Source organism: Argiope bruennichi, chromosome X1 (genome assembly GCF_947563725.1).
Source record: "Argiope bruennichi chromosome X1, qqArgBrue1.1, whole genome shotgun sequence".
NCBI lineage: Eukaryota > Metazoa > Arthropoda > Arachnida > Araneae > Araneidae > Argiope > Argiope bruennichi.
The window spans coordinates 79682757-79702089 of NC_079162.1; the positions used below are offsets into that span (position 1 = coordinate 79682757).

The 19333-nt window shown below is 30.1% G+C and overlaps 1 protein-coding gene across 2 annotated transcripts; it reads left to right on the forward strand.

Annotated features, from left to right (window-relative positions):
- Window positions 1-109: 109 nt before the first annotated feature.
- On the forward strand, window positions 110-16361 carry LOC129958705 (uncharacterized). 2 transcript variants are annotated; one of them, XR_008783287.1, is made up of 4 exons: window positions 110-230; window positions 2234-2339; window positions 4713-4896; window positions 10232-16361. XR_008783287.1 is itself a non-coding variant. In XM_056071353.1 (3 exons), exons 1-3 carry the CDS (start codon window positions 160-162, stop codon window positions 4923-4925), a joined length of 390 nt encoding a protein of 129 aa, XP_055927328.1. In that variant the 5' UTR covers window positions 116-159; the 3' UTR covers window positions 4926-5049. The 2 variants fall into 2 exon arrangements, 1 of the variants encoding a protein (XP_055927328.1); XM_056071353.1 differs by lacking the exon at window positions 10232-16361 and having other exon boundaries at window positions 116-230; window positions 4713-5049.
- The last annotated feature ends 2972 nt before the right edge of the window (window positions 16362-19333 follow it).

Sequence of the window (19333 nt, forward strand, 5' to 3'; positions counted from 1 at the left end):
CGTCTATGGTTGCCGAGTTGTTAGTGACGTCATATGAGCATCCAATCAACGTTAGGTTGCACTAATTCCAAGCTTCTGATATAGGAGTTTGTAACAGTTCGTCACTACATTTTCTTTGCCCATTTTCATGGTAATATTTGTTTTGCATTTGCAGTGCAAATGATTTTAATAAAAATGGGCGCAAATTTAGAAATTAAACATCTCAAACGTCTCCGAAAGCATTTTTTATGGTAAGTTGGCCTTTTGATTTGTAATAATTGTTGTATTTAAATTATTTTAATGTTTTATGTGGTAATTATTATATTTGTCACAAGGCTAAAAATTTATTTTATGTGTTTAAACCATTATATTCTAGAAAGAATTTATGGATAGATATGTTATTTAAAATCTAATGTAAATGGTTTTCCCCGAGATTATTAATATTTTGCGGTATTATAGCTTTTTAAAATCTTGTCAATGTTACGTTAGTCGCAATGAAATGACCTTACTTAATTATCGCCTAAGTAATCTATCAATATACTTAACTAAAATTTGAAAGTAATAAGTAGAAAATACAAATAACGAAAAATGGAGAGAGATTGCCAAAATTTTAAATCTGTATTTTAAAATATATTTTCAATTATTATTGCCTTTAATGAATGTCAATATCCAAGGATTTATTTATTATTATTATGCTTATTTTCAATTTGCCATGATATAAAAAATCGTATTAATTTCCCTGTAGCAGAAAACTAGAATCTTTTAACCATTGATTTGAATTCAAGCGTAAATAATATTTTATTTCAAATATTTATGAGGGCTCTTTTATTTTACTTTTTTAAATGTTTATTTCATTCATAACTGACATGTGGAGAGAAAAAAATTATAGAACTTTCCAAACATGAATATTGCAAAATATGTTGCAAACAGTATTAACTGGAAGTCAAATTGAAGTATTTTTTTCAAAGTCTTTTTATAGATAATAAAAATAAAGAACAAGACATAACAAAAATGTTTGACATTGATGTAAATTTAAATCTCGGGAGTCATATCCCTGTTTAAATATTTATTTTTAAAAATACAAATTACATGCAACAATGTTTATGCTTCAGAATAAAAATTGAATTATTTTTTTCTAAGTAAACATGAGGAATTAAAGAAAATTGATTGTGATCAGTTAAGGAGTGTAAAGTTGTTTGAAATAAACATTTAAATTTGGAATAACATGGCATTCATTAATGGTAGTTTCTGTCTTATTATTTTTTACATGTTCTTATTAATATTTTCTATATATAAATGCTATTTTTTGCATTTTTTATTAATGGATACCCATTACATTTTTTAAAATTCCTTTTTATTGCAATATCGATAATTCTGCAATATTAAAAAAAATATATCATTCATTCATAACAAATAATGTGTTTGTGTGATGAATGATGATCATTTGAAACTGAAATTTCAGTTGCTTTTCTTGAAAAATTATCAGGTACAGAAATTTTTTTAATTATTTCCCAAAAATTTATTTATTGTTTATGCATTCCTTTGTTGAAATACTGTGAAGGAAACAAAAAGTGTTTCATTTACAAATTCTAAAAAATTATTCAATTGTAATTTAATTTTATTGAGATAAAGAAAGGAATTTTTATGATGTAATTTAATTTAGATGTAAAAAAACAGGGAGATCTTTTATATTTCTTCATTGAAAGGGATTTCAAAGAACAATGTCTTTATATTGTGTATGCATGAATGTATTATTATCTGTTTATAGCATGTCTTGTTTCTGAATTCCTTTGTGTTCTTTTTATAATAATTATAAAAAGTTATTTTGAACATTAGATTTTTCTTATTTATTTAGTGAACCTAGAAGTGACAATCTGATGTTATCTTTGAGCATTAATTAATTAAAATATTTTTTTACTTATAATAAAGAATAATTATTTATATAACCTATTTATTTCATAACTCTGTTTAATTCTTAGGCATAAAATATTGCACTTTGTTTTAAATGGAAGTAGGAAATCCAGATGTTTAATAATATTAATATGTTTGATTGTGTGAGAAGACATGCTGAAGTTAAAAAAAATTGTAACTGTAGGAAAATATTAACAATGGGAAGCTGAAAGTATTATAATACTCTATATGGCATTCTAAGTTGGAGAATACATATTTTAATTTTCATATTATGCTTGTATAATTATATTATTTGTATAATTCATCTTTACTTGAAAACTTCTATTTATTCTTACTTTTCCAGGCTTTTTATGAAACTTGACTTGGATAGTTTATTCTTCTGGTATGATGGTACTTATACAATTATAAAGACAACTTATAAAAAAAGACAAAACTTGTTACAGGAAAAGGTAAAGTTCACTTAAAATACTCTATTTTTATTCATTATTTTCCAGCTTAACGGCATGACATTTTAAATTGTGTTGCAGAAATCCAATTCAAAATATTTTTGAAATGACAACATTTGGAAAATATTTTTTATTCTAATTATTAATAATTTATTTTTAATGTAAAATTTGAACTTATTGATTTTATTTTATTTTTAATTTTAAAATAGAGGTTAATATTTTAATTCAGGTATTTTTACACAGTAAATATTTATTTATATAATAATTTATAATATAATTATATTAATTTATTAATATAATAATAATTTATGCAGCATTTTCTCACTACACACCCTATGTATGTGTGTATATATATATATATATATATAATTTAATAAAGAATAACAGTGAAGATGTAAATATGTATGAAATGTTTTAATGAAACATAGTGAGGGGAACAAGTGGGGTGGAAAATATTTGTCAGGTGACAGTAGGTGTCAGATTTTAATAAGAATAGATAAATTTTTCCAAAGAAAAATGAGGTGAAGTAATATGTAGTTTTGTAGTTTACTTTTTACAATTGCATATATATTGAAAATCTATCGCTATTAATAAAAGAAAGTTATTGAGTTAATAATAATTAATCAAAACAGTTATTTTGAATAATTTTATTTAGCTGCCTTCCAGTTACACTTCTAGTGTTCAATTAAATTTTATGCCATTCTTTTTTACCCTTTCATTCTTGACCTAGCCAACAACTAGTTCAAATTCTAAGCTGTCAGGCTAGTTTTATTTCAAACGAATTTGCATGGCCGGATTGTTGATGAGAGGGCTAAAAATTATAAATAATTAATGAAAAAATTTAGCTTTTGGTTGGTATAAAAATCCTTTGCCACTGTCTGTAATTCTTCATTGGTAATTTTCTTGAAGGATCTTTGGTTAGTTATTATTAATGAACCATTTCACAGAATTCCACTTCTTCATAGAGAAATAGCCACGGTTCTTGCTTTCTCCGGAATCTTCATTTTTGTTGCCAAGGTCGAGGGTCATTGATCCGAGAATCTCTCTAAATTTCTCTTCTTTACCATAAGTTAAACATGGCAAATGGATGGTATTACAGATTTATAATAATATTATCAGAAGTAGTTTTATCATTGATACTAGAAATGCATTTGATGGGTATATAACATACTATTATGTTGAGAAATTTTTAACAAAATCAAAAATATCTATGAATTTTTTGTACTTTTAAAACAAATTTTTTTATAAAGGTTTTCAAAATTAAAAATGCAGATATATATAATACACAATCCTCTGAACAAAGAAAATAATACAAAAATCAACTGAATAATATTATACTACGATAACAATGCGAAAACCAGAAACAAGCAGTTAATGAATTTCTTTTACAGAATTAGAAGAAATGTTTATGAAATTGAGGATTTGTCTTTATAAAAATTTTTAAAAGAAGATAATTAAATCACTTAATACATGCTGCTATACCACAAAAATAGTTTACAAAATCTTTAGAAACAATTTATTTGCTTTCTTGTATACAAAGTATACTGTGAAAAAATATTATAATCATCAAAAAAATTCAAATTTGAAGTTTTGACAAATTTCCTTTGGAAAATTTTGGAATTAGGTATGTCTGTGAATGCATTGACTCAAAAATAAACACATAACTCTCAAGTGTGAGACTGAAAATAAAATTCTGAGCACTTTTGCTATTCACGTCTTTGCCTAATGTCCGCAATCTTATGCAGGAAGAGTGTGGATAACTCCTTTATTAGAGAATATGTAAAAATATTTTGAGGACATTGTTACCTATTATTTTTATTTTCTCAAGAGATGCAAGCTTTATTAAGGTGTACCAGAAAAGAAAAATAGAAATTCTGAGTGAAAGAAAAGCAAATATAATAGTCAAATTATGCAAAAACAACTTCAAACAGAATTAGGACTAATAGCTAAATTAATTCTAAGTAAAAAAGATTTAACATGAGAGGATTTTCTATTTTATGTGGAAAAAAAAATCTAATGAGATAACCTGAATCCTTTTATAATTTTGTATTAAAAAACCGATTGAATGGTTGCATAATCAACTCGGAATAGCATACTATAGTAGAAAGAAAAATTATGTAATCCATCAGTTTGTAGCACAGAATAATTTTAAATACGGTGTAAATAATTTAGAAATATCCATAACAAAATTTAGGCTAAAATAGAAAATTGTTTTTCAGACAATCTGGTTTTTGTTGTTGTATTGGATTTTTTTTAACTAATTAAATATTTAGTCAAAGATTTTAAATTAAATAACTTTATTTTTTATGAAATTATAAGAATTTTATGTTTGTAAAAAATATTCCAGTTCTTAAAAAAAGATTTCTTTCATTCTAGCTGTTATCTAATTATGTTGCTGTTGCTCATAATTGCCATTCTAAATACGTTCGCTTTGGTGGAGTATGGTTATTCCTGCTCATCAAAGACAGAAGCAGAACGTATAAATTTCGGCATGAAACTGCAGCATGCCCTCCTGGAATTCACAGACTCTTTTTTGCCACATATGAAAGAGGAAGAAGAGGTAGCTGCATTTTCATTTGTAAAAACTGATTTTTAAGTCTGTGAATATGCATGCTGAGAAAATTGTCTTTTTACTTTTAGACTAGCTTTCTCCAATGCTCTTAAACATTTTTACTTACATTTGCTGTTATATACATATGTTTGGTTAATTCAATATCAGTAAATCTTATTCAGTTAGTAAATGCTGTTGTTAATAAATGAGCATATTAACTTATGTATCCATCTTCCTTCCCAAAATTATTAGATTATTATTCTTTGTTTATTAATATGTTTCTAACTTCTCTAGAAACTGTTAAACATTTTTATTTGTAATAATTTTTAAAATTATATGTCTTCATCTGAAAAGTATTTGTCTCTTGAGTGATATATAGAAAAGGAATAATTGAAATGTTTAACCATTTGCACCCCCCCCCCCTTTTTTTTTTACCTTTATTGGAATTTATTTAGTGTTCTTTGCCCTAAAGGGAGCACAGTTTATGTAGAGAACAACTAATTAGCACCGAATCACCTGATCAAAATAATACTAATATTATTTATAACATAGGGCAATGTATTTTGATTTATTTTTTCTCTTATAAAATAATTATTTTTAATTTTGGATGCTGAACTAGAGTATGACAATGAAAATTTTGAATTCGGTTTCCATTCTTAATATAATTGTAACAAATTATTTTTAAAATGAAGCAATTTGTTTCTATATGTATATACATGCTTACTGTATATTACAAGGTCCTTTAGATTGGCCATTTTATGGTTGTTCAGAATCATTCTTAGAAACTGTCCTACAATAGTCTGCCAGTCAGCTTATCTGGCATTTTCCCTCCTATTTCTCTTGTATTCAGATAGAAAAATTGTATCTGTAATCTATTATTGGCTTTTGTTGTTATATTTCTTAAGAAATTTCTTGACATTTGAAAAACGCTTTAATTTTTTCTTTTTTTTCTGGTCTTATTGAGTGTATGTCCAAAGTTTTAATCCCAAGTCAATATATATATATAATATATATGAGTTACGCAAGTTTTTATTAAATTTTCGGAATGCTAAATGTTAAAAAATCATCTATAAGCACATTTTGAATATAGCTTTGTTTTGTCGTCATTTTTATGGTAATTTGGCCAGTTTTATGATGGTAGTAGCCCTTCCGGAATTATTGGTTCTTAGTTTTATGAAACTGCAATTAAAATTTCTAAAAATAGCGAATTAGTGTAAGCGGAAATTTACACTTCCCATCCTAGCTGTGTCGCATCTTATGAATTGTTTCATATCAAACACAAACTGTTTGGTTGTGTTCTCCTACATAAAAATCAATATTTTCAAAAATGATGTATCTATCTAAATGAACTGGTAGTTTGTTAATTTTAAGAAATATTGAAAAGGTTGAAAAATTTTTAATTTTATAAAAATTAACTTAATTTTTTGGTATGGATAGTTTTTTTCATGTTTATAATCTTTTTATTTGTTTCTGTCCAAATCAAAAAGACTTCATTTGTTTTGCAATAGAAGACATTGTGCAAGTACAGATATAAATATTAAAATTTTAAGAATGCGCTTTTAATCTCAGCTTTTCGTGTCATCTGAGATGGTTCGTCTTGCATCACTCACGATCTTTTCCGATTAACGTTATTAACTGACCACCTTTCGTCGCCAGTAATTAAGCGTTTCGGAAATTTATCAATTTTTTTGCGTTTCAGGTGCAATTCGCAAATGCTAATACATTGCATCAAATAAATTTCTTTAAGCTGATGAGTGATCCATAAGTAAAGTTTCTTGATACAGGCACAATGTTTAAATTTTTTTTTTAATACATGTATGCAATACATTGGGCGTCTCTGAAATCTCGCATGTATTGCTATGACGATCTGAATCGATAATGACCTTGAGCTTCAACCAGACGACCAGATCCTTGCGCCTTTTTCAGTAAACATTCACCAGAACGAAATTTGGCAAATCGATTTTGACACTGCCTTTCTTTCAATGCTTCATTCGTATATACGGCACATAACTTCTTGTGTGCTTACGATGCATTCTTGCCTTTTCCGAAAAAAAAATACAACATGTCTGAAATGCACGTGTTGTTCTACCAATTTTAATTTGGTATAAAAACGAAACTAAATAACTAATCGATATATATTTTTTTCTAAATTGAAGGTGGAAGTCCAAACAACAAGAAAACAATATAGGTTAGGTGCTTTGAACACACTGACAAAAAACATCTTAGAAGTGAAGAATATACTAAGTCATCTGTTGACGCAATCTCTTAGTTGCCAACCCAATATAATATTTGGAGAAAATTGTCAACTGTAATTCAAGGTCATGAGAATTCTATTTGTTACTGGAATTCATTTTTATATTTTGTTCGACTAATTATAAAACAAAATAAGTTAGTATAAATAAGGAAATAGGGCAACTTAAACTACAATTTCAAAAAACTGAAGTTGTGATTCTGTTTTTGCATTTAATAATTTTCCATTTTGAGGAACCTGAAAAATAAAAGGAATGCTTAATAATGAAAGCTTTTTAAGTTTAATCGAATTGTTAAATAAATAAGATGTTGTGCTACTGGATGATATAAACAAAATAAAAAATTCGAAAAATAGAATTGTGCATCATTTAATGCATAGATCATAAGGACAAATTATTTTTGTGTTAGGGAATGAAGTCCTTAACAAAATTAGAAATAATATAAATGCAGCCCCGTACTACAAAATCCTAAAGGATTATACTCCTGATATTTCCCATACAGAACCAACTTCAGGCATTTTTATGTGTTTAAATTTTGAAGAGAAAATATTAACGATAAATGAGTCATTTCTAGGGTTTATTGATGTGACTGGAGAAGTGCTGGCAAAAATTACTGAAAAGATTAAGTAAGCTACATTTAGATATTATGAGTTGTGGAAGGCAGCATATGACAACGGTACGCACATGAAAGGGGTATATAATGGTTTACAATCTAGAATAAGTGTTCTAAACCCTTATGCAATATATGTGCCTTGCCTATCACACTTTTTAAATTTATTAATTTGTGATGCCTTTTCAAGCAATATGTGTTGTAAACATTTTATTTTATTGTTTATTTATTTTCGATATCTCAACATTTATGTTACTTTTTTTCTACATCTACAAAAAGATGAGAAATTCTACAAAAGCATTTAAGTGTTACTCTTAAATCAATTTGCGACACTCTATGCAAAGTCAAAATAGATTCGGTTAAAGTTGTGTATGCACAGTTTGAACAAATTTGTAATGCCCTAGAATTTATTGATGTAAATAATGATTATACAGCTGTATCAGTGTAAAGCTAAAAGTCTATTAGATTCAAAACAAGAAATGCCGTTTATTTTATGTTTACTAGTATTATTTGGAATATTGTTCAAAATTGCCAATGAAATTAATAAATAAATCAATGAACTATTTCAAACAAAAACAATTGTTCTTGACTCAGCTTTTAATTTAGTCAATAAAATTAAAGCTGAAATCCAAAATTTAAGAACAAAATTTGACACATTTTTAGACGAAGCAAAAGCGCCACATAATTCGAATATTTTAGGATATTTTCCTGAAAAACGAATTCGAAAAAGAAAAAATTATATTTAGAAATAGTAGAAGATGAAGTTGTAGAAAATCTGCTAGATGAATTTAGATGTTATTTTTTAACACTGTACTTAATACTTTATTGCACAGGCGGAATAAAGTTTGACAGGTTTTTAATGATATGACTGATATGAAATCTTCAGAATCATAAATTAGAAAAATGTTCCAAAAACTTCGTAAACATAGATGTAGATTGAAAAGTTTATCGAATTGCTACAGGATTTGATTCTGAATGATAGATATGTAAATAATAGACAAGTCATATTGCATTAATAATTATATTTATAATAAATAATTATATTTATTTATTTCTAAATATATTAACTGTGTTAAAGCTTTTCTTTGTTTTGCCAATTACTATAGCAAGTGCTGAGAGCTTTTTCAGCAACAAATTGAAATTAATAAAGAATTAACTTCTGTCAAGCATGTGTGCAGAACACTTAAATGCACTTGCTGTACTAAACATCGAAAAAGAAATTCCGAAAAATTGTAATTTTCCTGAAATAATTAATAGCAAAAGCAAAATCACGCATTAAGTAAACATACCATTGTAATATATGTCCATGTTTGCACATTCCCTCCCCCCCCCCCTCTTTTACAAAAATAATTAGGATCTCAAATGATTTCTCGCACCCGGACCCTTTTTAGATAAGGGCGACACTAGAAAGAACTAGTAAATTTAATACATTTGTCCATATTTTTAATCAATTAGAATTTTAAATGAATCATAAAAATTACAGATTTTAATAAAGTAAATTTAAAAAAATATCAGTAATCTTATCTTTTTGACTCGCTTCTGAAATATAAATTTTAAAACTCTGACAAGTGTAATTTATATACAGACTATTCATTTTAGGCGGCCAACTGGTCACTAGGAATATTGATTATATTTGATTTCAAATAAATCCGTGATTCTCTCAAATTGTCTGAATAAAGCTGTGTTATATTACTTGTCTTAAATAAGTTCTGTTTGTTATGTCCATGATTCTTTTTTAATGGAGACTATTCTATAACATCATAGCATTATTACAAACATAAATATCTGCTTCATATATCTTTTAAATTTCTCAATATTGTAGCTTCCCTTCTTTTGCTTGCCTTCAAAATTACACAGATATTAAACAGTATCCCCATTCTTTAAATTTGAAAAACGGAAGAAAATGTCGCTGTTATATATTTGATGAAACAATGAAAATGGTTTAAATTGCAGGACAAACAATGTAATCTGTTGTTGGAAATCGGTAAAAAAAATATTTTTAAAAAATTGCCGAAATTCAACAAAAATTTGCATTATTGTTAAATTTGTATCATTAAAAAGGCAATTTTTGAAGCAGTTTAAAATTCATTTTTGTGCAGTAATATTTTCCGAAATTATTGCGAGAAATTTCCAGAATGCAACTTGATTTTTAATTAGTTAAAATTAGACAAAAATCGCTCCAAGGTGCACTTTTCCGCTCTCCATGTTATATATGTATCGAATTTCATAGCTGTAAGTCAAACGGTCTGATCTGTAGAGCGGCCAATACACACATTCATTATTAATTGTCATAGTGATATTATATGATATTGTGACGAACTTTCAAAAAAAGACATTGAATATTAAAAACATTGAAGTTTCCTTCATATTCTTTACTGGTAATTTATTTTTTGCTTATAATCTTTTTTATTATTCAGTGCTTATTATTATGAAATTGTGTATTTTTATAGACCAATAATTAACATTGTCTTTTCTCTATTTTCAGAAAACAGGAGACGCCAGTAGAATTGGTGAAAATACGTTCCTTCATCCATTTTCCTGTAACAAGACAGAAGCAACATGAATTTGATCTCGCAATGTAGTATGGAAACTGGAAATGTTAATGTAGAGGTGGATTGATTATAAAGATAGTCCATCTTTTCATTACCATTTCGAAGGTTTTCATACACACCTACAGTCATCATCAGGAATTATCTTCATCAACTATAGTCATTAGCTAGTTCTTCAACTCTAATTGATGAGTTTCAAATATTTATTGTATGTGGAATTGTATTCTAAAGTGTCTACTTTGTGTTATAAAGTTGTAAAATTTGTTCTCTATTTTTATCAAAATTGAAATTTATCAGTGGCATAGTGGTGGTGACCCTGTGGATATAATTCGAATTTTTCACATCTTGTATTTATTAAGGGTTTTTTAAGTGTAAATTTCATTGTAGTACAATGCGCTTTTCTTGGCTGTCATTACTTAGGGGCACTGTAATTGTGAACTCCATCTGGGGCATGATTTTTTTTTTTCTGATCATATTTTCCTTTAAAAGGAGATAAAATTTTGTCTCCATAGCATGGCCCCTAAGACTGGTGCCTCAGTTATTTATAGCTTGTTCGTTACACCTCTGTATTAGGATATTTTACAGAATTTTTTCAGAGCTGTCTGAAGAATGTATTACTTATTTTATTTTAATATTGGCTGCAGAATTTAAATTTTCTAATTTTAACCTTCATTTTTTTTTTTTTAATATGATATATCTATGTACCTGATAGCAATTCAGAACTTAATTTCTCTCTTTCTCTCTGTGTGTATATATATATGTAACATATTTTGGTTTAAGTAGAATGCAGGTTTGAAGACATAGACGAGACGTTGTATTTTTAATTCCGTTTTATTCTCTCTCGGGAGGCAAACATGATTATTTACAAAAAGGCACAACTCAGCACAAAAACAGAAGGCAAAAAGGGGTCGAACAAATGATTGATTGCCTTATATAGCATAGGATTTCTGGCCACGTGCCGCAGGAGTGACCTTAGACAAGGGCAAAAGTATCACTTTTATTTGATACTTAGTACTGATGGCGTATTATTTTTACAAAAGGATTAATTAAACCCGAAAGTGGAATTGGATCATGAAATAAGAGAATATTTTAGAATGAAGTTACTATGGGCTAAATTTAGATAAATTCTTGTAAATTAATTAAATTGAAATTAGAATTAAAATATCATTACATATATATCGCAGTATTAATAATACAATATTATTGTTGTAAAATGAAGTAAATATTTTGTTGTGCTTTTGACAAATTTTTAAAACATTGTTTTTCCATGGCATCAGATAACTGTAAGGATCTGATTTAATATATCTGGAAACAGATATCTGTTGTGCGTTTTGAAAGAAAAAAATGCTGCATTATGAAGCGAATTTTACTAAAAGAATTTGTGGATGTTTTTTATATATGATGTTGTATTTAACTGTATGTTATTAATCAGTGTTTATCAATGTTTTCTGCACTCATGTCCATAAATTAAGGATAATTCAGAGTCACGCGGAAATAGAACTCTAAAATACATATATCAACCTTAAAATGACTACACACATCTTCAAAAATCATATACAAATTGCAGGAACCCACCAGATGAAACCGATATTACGTCACAATGACGAGAGTGTAAGAAAGTGATGTATAAGGAATACAGGCAAAGAAGTAATATTGTTCGCAAGCTCTTTATAAGCCTATCAATGTAATAACCGCATAGTTATGACACAAAGGACGCATTTGGATGATTTTTTACGTGTTAGAATTATCTTCCGTTTATAATGGGTGTGTACCCAGCTGGAAGTGTCCAAGGAACTTGGAATCGCCCAGAGTGTCAACCACCTCCTACATATCTACCGAACTTCGGAGAACATTGCTTGATGAGTGGTGTAATATTCCCCGAGATCAGATCGATAATTTGATTGTACGGCCTGTATTGCAACGTCTGGGAGACATACTATGTATTAACCATCATACCAACCATGTAATTTTGGTTTTTAAAAATGTTTTTTGTAATTAGCTCCAGGGAGCAAAAAATCGCAATTTTTATAAATGATATCAAACATATAGCATCTTTTTTGCTTTTTATCTTTTGTTTAACAAATAGGTTTTACAAATAAATTCACATTTGTTTTTCTTCTGACTCTTTTCCTGAACTTGCATTATCCTTAATTTATAGACATGAGTGTAGTATTAAAAGAAATATATATTATGTAATTATCTATTTATGTAAAAGTAATAGGGAGCATTCATTACTTAATACATTTTTATAATACATTGAAGAACCAGAAAAACTGATATAGCAGGTCGTATGAAAATAATGGAGGTGTTCAACCAATCAGTATGATACGAGAAGGCCGACAGTGCATATCTAAGACCACAGGTGTCTCAGGTCGCTATTACGTCGATTTTTACTATTACAATCGCAGGGTTATCAAGATTTAAGTGATTTTCAACAGGGACTAATATTCTTCGCACGAGAGATGGTTCACAGCATTTCGGAAGTAGCGATGAAATTTGGATTTTGGCGCACGATCTTTTCAAGGGTGTACAGCGAATATCAGATTTCCGGTAAAACTTGACGGCAGAAAACAATCATTACACAAGATAGACGTTCAACACTTCCTCAAGTTGCTGTGGATTTCAATGCAAGCCATCAACAAGTGTAAGCATACGCATTGTGCAACGTACCCTAATTGACATGGGCTTTAGCAGCCGCAGACCATCTCGTGTACCATTGTTGACATAGTGGCACAAAGCTCTACGTCTTGCTTGGGCTCGCCAACACCGTCATCTGAAAACGTAGTCTGGTCTGACGAGTCACGTTTCCAATTGTATCCGGATGCTGGCTGCGTACGGGTTTGTGAAGAAAATCCATGGATCCCTCATGCCTACAAGGAACTGTTCAAACTGATGGCGGCTCTGTGATAGCATGGGGCGTGTACAGTTGGCATGAAATGAGACCGTTGGTACGGCTTAACTTGACCATGACAGGTCAGCGGTACGTTAACATCCATTCATGTCCTGTGTGCATTCGCACGGACGTAGACAATTCCAACAGGATAATGCACCAACTCACAGGTCTACAATAGCTACCGAAAGGCTTCAAGAGCACTTTTCTGAATTTTTTTCCCTCTCTTGGCCACCTAATTCTCTTAACATGAACATTATCGAGCATATATGGGATGTTTTGCAAGATGCTGTCCTTAGGAGTTCTCAACCACCTCGCATTCTCATGGCTTTATGGACTGCCTTGCAGGAATCATGGTATGAACTTGTCTGCAGAATATCTTCACTAATTAGTTGAATCCATGCCGCGCCGTGTTGCAGCAATTCTGCGTGCTCGTGGGGGCTCTACACCATATTAGATTGTTGTATCAGTTTTTCTGGCACTTCAATGTATATGTATTCAATTTCACATTACAGTCAAGTGTTTGAAAAGTGAAACAAATACTTTGCCATTTATTATTGTTTTAATTTATTGCTTTAAAATTGGTTGGTCGGTTTTCACGTCTAGTCAACATCAAAGTCTTTTTAAGTGTAAACTTCATTTGACTATAAAATGTGATTTCCTTGGTTACTCATGGTTACTTCATGTGTTACTCATGGGGACAGTAATTGTGAACTCCATCCGGAGTATGATTTATGTTTTCTAATCATATTTTCCTTTAGAAATTTTATCTTCATAGCATGTCCCTAAGACTGGTACTCAGGTATTTATAGCCTTGGGTGCTACGCCTCTGAATTATGATGTTTTACGTAATTTTTTCACGGCTGTCTGAAGAATCTATTTTTTATTTGATTTTAATAATGGCTATAGAATTTCAATTTTCTAATTTTAACCTTAATTTTTTTTACTATGATCTATCTATGTACCTGAGTGCAATTCAGAACCTAATTTCTTAATAATATTATTCATCTCTCTCTCTCTTTCTATATGTGTGTGTATATATATGTGGTTATCAAAATAATGGAAATACCTGTGAATAAATGTGTTATTTTTGAATGCTCTTCGTAAGCATTAAAATATAATAATAATATCCTTCAGGTGTTTTCTAGAAATAGCAATGTATGCATTCGGGTAGTATGTCTTAGCTGTATTGAAGTTCTGTAATTCTTGGATTTTTTTCAAAAGCGGACATCTGAGATTTTCAAAGAGGCGAAATTGCAGGAGCCCATCTAACTGGAGCAAGTGTGACAGAAACATCCCAACTTTTAAGCGCTTCTAGAGGTACGGCATCTAAAGTCATGACAGCATACACACAGCGGGTCAAGACAAGCTCGACAAAGCAAAATAGTGGGCTGAAAGAGAAGCCCAGTAAAAGAGACTGACGGGTATTGAACCGGATTGTAATGTCTAAAACAACAGAAAAATGACGCAGTGTTCATTTCCCATCTGGATTCTCCAGTGTCAGTGATTACAGTTAGAAGGAACCTTCATAAACAGAACATTTATGGCAGAGTAGCAATTCCCAAGCCATTTGTCACAGATGTTAATGGTAAACATCGTCTACAATATTGTCACACTCACAAAACCTGGTCGATTGATAAGTTGAAGAAAGTGAATCTGATGAAAAGTGAAACTGACGAATCGTGTTTCACACTTTTCCCTGCAACAGGACAGGTGCACGTTTGGAGGACACCTGCACAAGCGTATGATCGGGATTGTCTCTTTCCAACTGTCAAGCATAGAGGTGAATATGTCTTGATATAGGCAGCCATGTCGTGGTTTTCTGCTAGACCAATCGTAACCCTGATACGAAGGATCACTGGGGAGAAGTTTAGAGAAATTTTAGCTGACCAGGTTCATCCTATGATGCAAACTTTGTTTCCTGCAAGAGATTGTCTTTTCCAATAATGATAATGCACCTATGTGTGCAGCGAGACTTGTCCAATTATGGTTTGATGAACACGAGGATGAAGTTAAACATCTGCCTTGGCCCGCACAGTCACCCAATCTCAATATAAGAGAAACAGTATGGTCTATTTTAGAGTGTTCAATATGGAATCGATATCCTCGACCGGCATCGCTCCCAGAACATTTACAATATCTCAAGGAAGAATGGTACAATATTCCTCTTAAACATTATTCAACACTTGTATAAATCGATTTCGAAGCGAATCCAAGCTGTGTTACATGCCATAGGCGGTCCTATACCATACTAATTAAGGATTCTGTATAAATATAAGGCGTTTACATTATTTTGATAACCACCTGTAGTTTAATAATACAAAATTGTTATTGTAAAGTGAAATAAATATATTGTTGTGCTTTTGACAAATTTTTAAAACATTTTTTTTTACATGGCATCAAATTAATTTAAGAACCTAATTTAATATTTCTCGAAACAGATATCAGTTGTGCTTTTTGAAAGAAAAGAAAAATAATTGCTTTCTGAAGCGAATTTTACTAAAAAGATGTGCAACTATTTTTTGAATATTATTTTATTTAACTGTATCCTGTTTATCAATGTTTCCCAGTTTTGCCAGAAATATATATTATATGATTATCTTATCTGTTCATGTGAATGTAATAAATAGGAAACGTTCATTATTATATATTTATAATTTATATATTCAGTTCCACAATCTAATGAAGGTTTTGAAGTGTGAAATAAATATTTTGCCATGCATTCTTGTTTTAATTTATTGCTTTAAAATTGGTTGGTTGGTTGGTTTTCTTGTCTAGTCACCATCAAGGATTTTTTAAGTGTAAACTTCACTTGAATATGATGTGATTTTCTTGGCCGTCGTTTCTCATGGGCACTATAACTGTGAACTCCATCTGGGGTATGATTTATGTTTCCTAATCATATATATATATATATATATATATATATATATATATATATATATAATATTGCTTTATGAAGCGAATTTTATTAAAATAATTTGTAGCTTTTTTATGTATATGATGATATATTTAGCTCTGTGTTGTTAATCAGTGTATCAATGTTTCCTAGGTTTGCAAAAAATGTATATTATGTCATTATCTTATCTGTTTGTGTGAATATAATAGGAAAAATTCATTATTTAATATATATTTATAACTTATGTATTCAGCTTAACAATATTGTCAAAATTTTGAAATGTGAAATAAATATTTTGCCATGTATTATTGTTTTAATTTATTTCTTTGAAATTTGTAGTTTTTGTTATTGAAGTAAGAAATTAGGTCATCCATAAACGAATTCTGCGCCCTTGGCTCCCTTAAACAATAGTACATGTGTTTCCAAGGTGATGTCTGGATAAATGCTTTGAAAATGCAAATTTATTCAGTAACCCAGTATGATTCCACTCCAAACCAACAATCCTGCACCACCGAAATGGTGTCTTTCAATGATGTTCTCTTGGTGATAAGGGTACCTGATGGTCTCCATTTGAAAGTCCGACCCGAATCAAACTGCAATCTAAACCTCGACTCTTCGAAAAACATCACACAAGCCCATTGTGACAATGTCCACGTTGCATGTTCTCAAATCCAGGCTAACAACTGACGACAGTGAGTTGCCGTGAGCGGAACACGTCTGACAAGCCCACGATCATATATACCAATATGTTCCAAACGTCTGTACATGGTTTGCCTTTCAACTGTCGTACTCGTGGCTGAAAATAACTGACGAGAGAGGTGTAATGCGTGCTCCATCTGCTTCTTTTGGCAGTTACTGCCTAATATTGGTCGTCATTCGACTTTGTAACTCAAGAACGACTTGTACTGTAACGTTTACGGACATTTACATCATCTTGGAATCGTTTCCTAAGTCTAGAGAGGATACTTTGGATGATTCCAAGTTCTTCAGATACCACTCTCGTCATTGTGACCTATTATTGGCGGCGTCTGGGGTTATCATGTAATTTGCATATTACTCTTGAAGGTGTGTGTGATAATTCTACAGGTGAAATTTTTACTTTAAGAGTTCGATTTCTGTGTGATTCTGAATCATCTAATTTATGAACAAGAGTGTAAATACAAAGATTTGAATGGAAATGGTTGGTTATCTACCAGTCGCAATAACATGCAAATTTTGAATTTATTCATGGGACGTTTTAATTTCCTTTTGAAACTATCAGCCTTTTTTAACCAGAAATGTTTCTTTCAGAATTTGAACATTATAATTTTTTTTTTTTGTAGTGTAAAAACATTTCTTAAAATGTATTAACCTGAGAGGAAAGATCAGGTTTTTATGTGTGTCATTTCACATCGTGAGCTTGAGTGTGAATTATTCAACTAGATATTCACCAGGCGAGCCTTGCCATGCCAAAATTTTAGTCGAGACATTGACATTGGTTTCATACAGAATATTTAATTTCTAATTGCATCTTTTTTTTTTCAATTATTTTATTTCATTACTGATTTAAGATTTGCTCATTAAATTAACATGCGTTTGATGCACCTTGGTCAGTACTGCCACTCAGTCAATCCTTTTTAACAACATTGTTCTTCTTGGATTACATTTTGAAAATACAGTTCTTTATACATCTGAAGAAAAAAAAGATTTTTTTCCATAATTTTTATTATTATTATATTTATATTTAAGTTATATTTCCTAAACCTCTTTACCTTCCTAATTCTTCTAGTGTAAAAAATATAGAAAATATGCAGTGTAACTCAAATTTTTCTGCAACTTCGTTTGTGAAGACAGTAATAAAGAAATGTAAATTCAGAAGCACTCTTGTATACATCAAATGGTAGGTGTTTTTTCCTCTTATTTTGTCTGGACCTCATTACATCATTGTATCTCACAGCTGTGCTATCATGACTTAAATTTTATTTGGAGGTTAGTAAGTTAAATGTAAGGCTTTTAAATATATTTTACATCTACCCAAAGCAGCAGATCCCAGAGAGGGCGTTAGCAGGGGAGCAAATGACCCTCCCCCCAACCGTTTCCGTTGGGGAGGAAATTGAGAGTTTCATCTTCAAAAAATCTTCACCTTTTCAGGATGATTATGAAGAGCTCCACATTACCGAATATGATAATTTAAAAGCAAGTTTAAAGTTAATATTTTGTAAGCATTCGAAATATTCAGTTACGGGTTAAAGAGTTTGATTATATTTGACAATCTAATCGATAGGGTTGCAGGTCAATAAGATGCGCATTTTGCGAACAATTTTTGATCGAGTGACTAAAAACTGAATGCGATATATGTCGAAGACGCGAAGTCCACAGAATTTCAGACATATGATTCAAATGTTCATTCATTTTATAATTTGCACTACTTTAGGCAATACAACCGACAAGAGGGTAGGCACAATTTGCTGGCAATTTTTGGTCGGCCGAATATGAAAATAATGCTGTGGATGAGGAAGACATTAAATCAGTAGATTTTCAGGCATCTAATTTAAATATCGTTCATTCGGCTTATAATATCCCCTATATTTAGAGAAATACTCAGGAAGCTGGCAAATGAATAAGACGTCGCATTTTTGTTCTGGGTCTTTCGCTGAGGTGTTATCATAGGTTATGAAAAAAAAAAAAAATTGAGTATTTCTTTTACCTGCCAGTGAAATTATTAAAGAAATTTTCTTTATGTTATCATGAAGAGGTCGCAGAATTGTTTTCCCTAATTCAGAATTAAATGAATAATAATTCTAAAGTTAATCTTCGTTTTATTCGTCTAATTTTCACTTCCTCGATAACGAATTGTAAATTTCTTTTATTTATTTTACTGTGAGAATTTTCTGACTAAAATCTAAATTTAAGTTAAGGTTAAGCTAAATTTAATGGAACACTTTTCTCTTAACACTCTTGTGCAATATGCATTCTAAGAAGACTTTCTTTGCTGTAGCCATTTTGTGAATTCATAAATCACTGGAATAAATAAATTGTACATTAAGTTTATTTAACAGTAAAATGTCTGTTTTTTGCAATCTAATTTATCATAATGCAATTATTACGCTAAAGAAATATTACCGACTGCAGTTAACAAGGAAAAGATCGTTGGCCAAATATCGCTCTACAGATCTTGGAAGGACCAGGCGAGGTCGCCATAGTATTGGGCATGCCTTCCCTGCAGAATGACCGGCGATTATCGCCGCGGCCAGTATCTGACAAATTTGC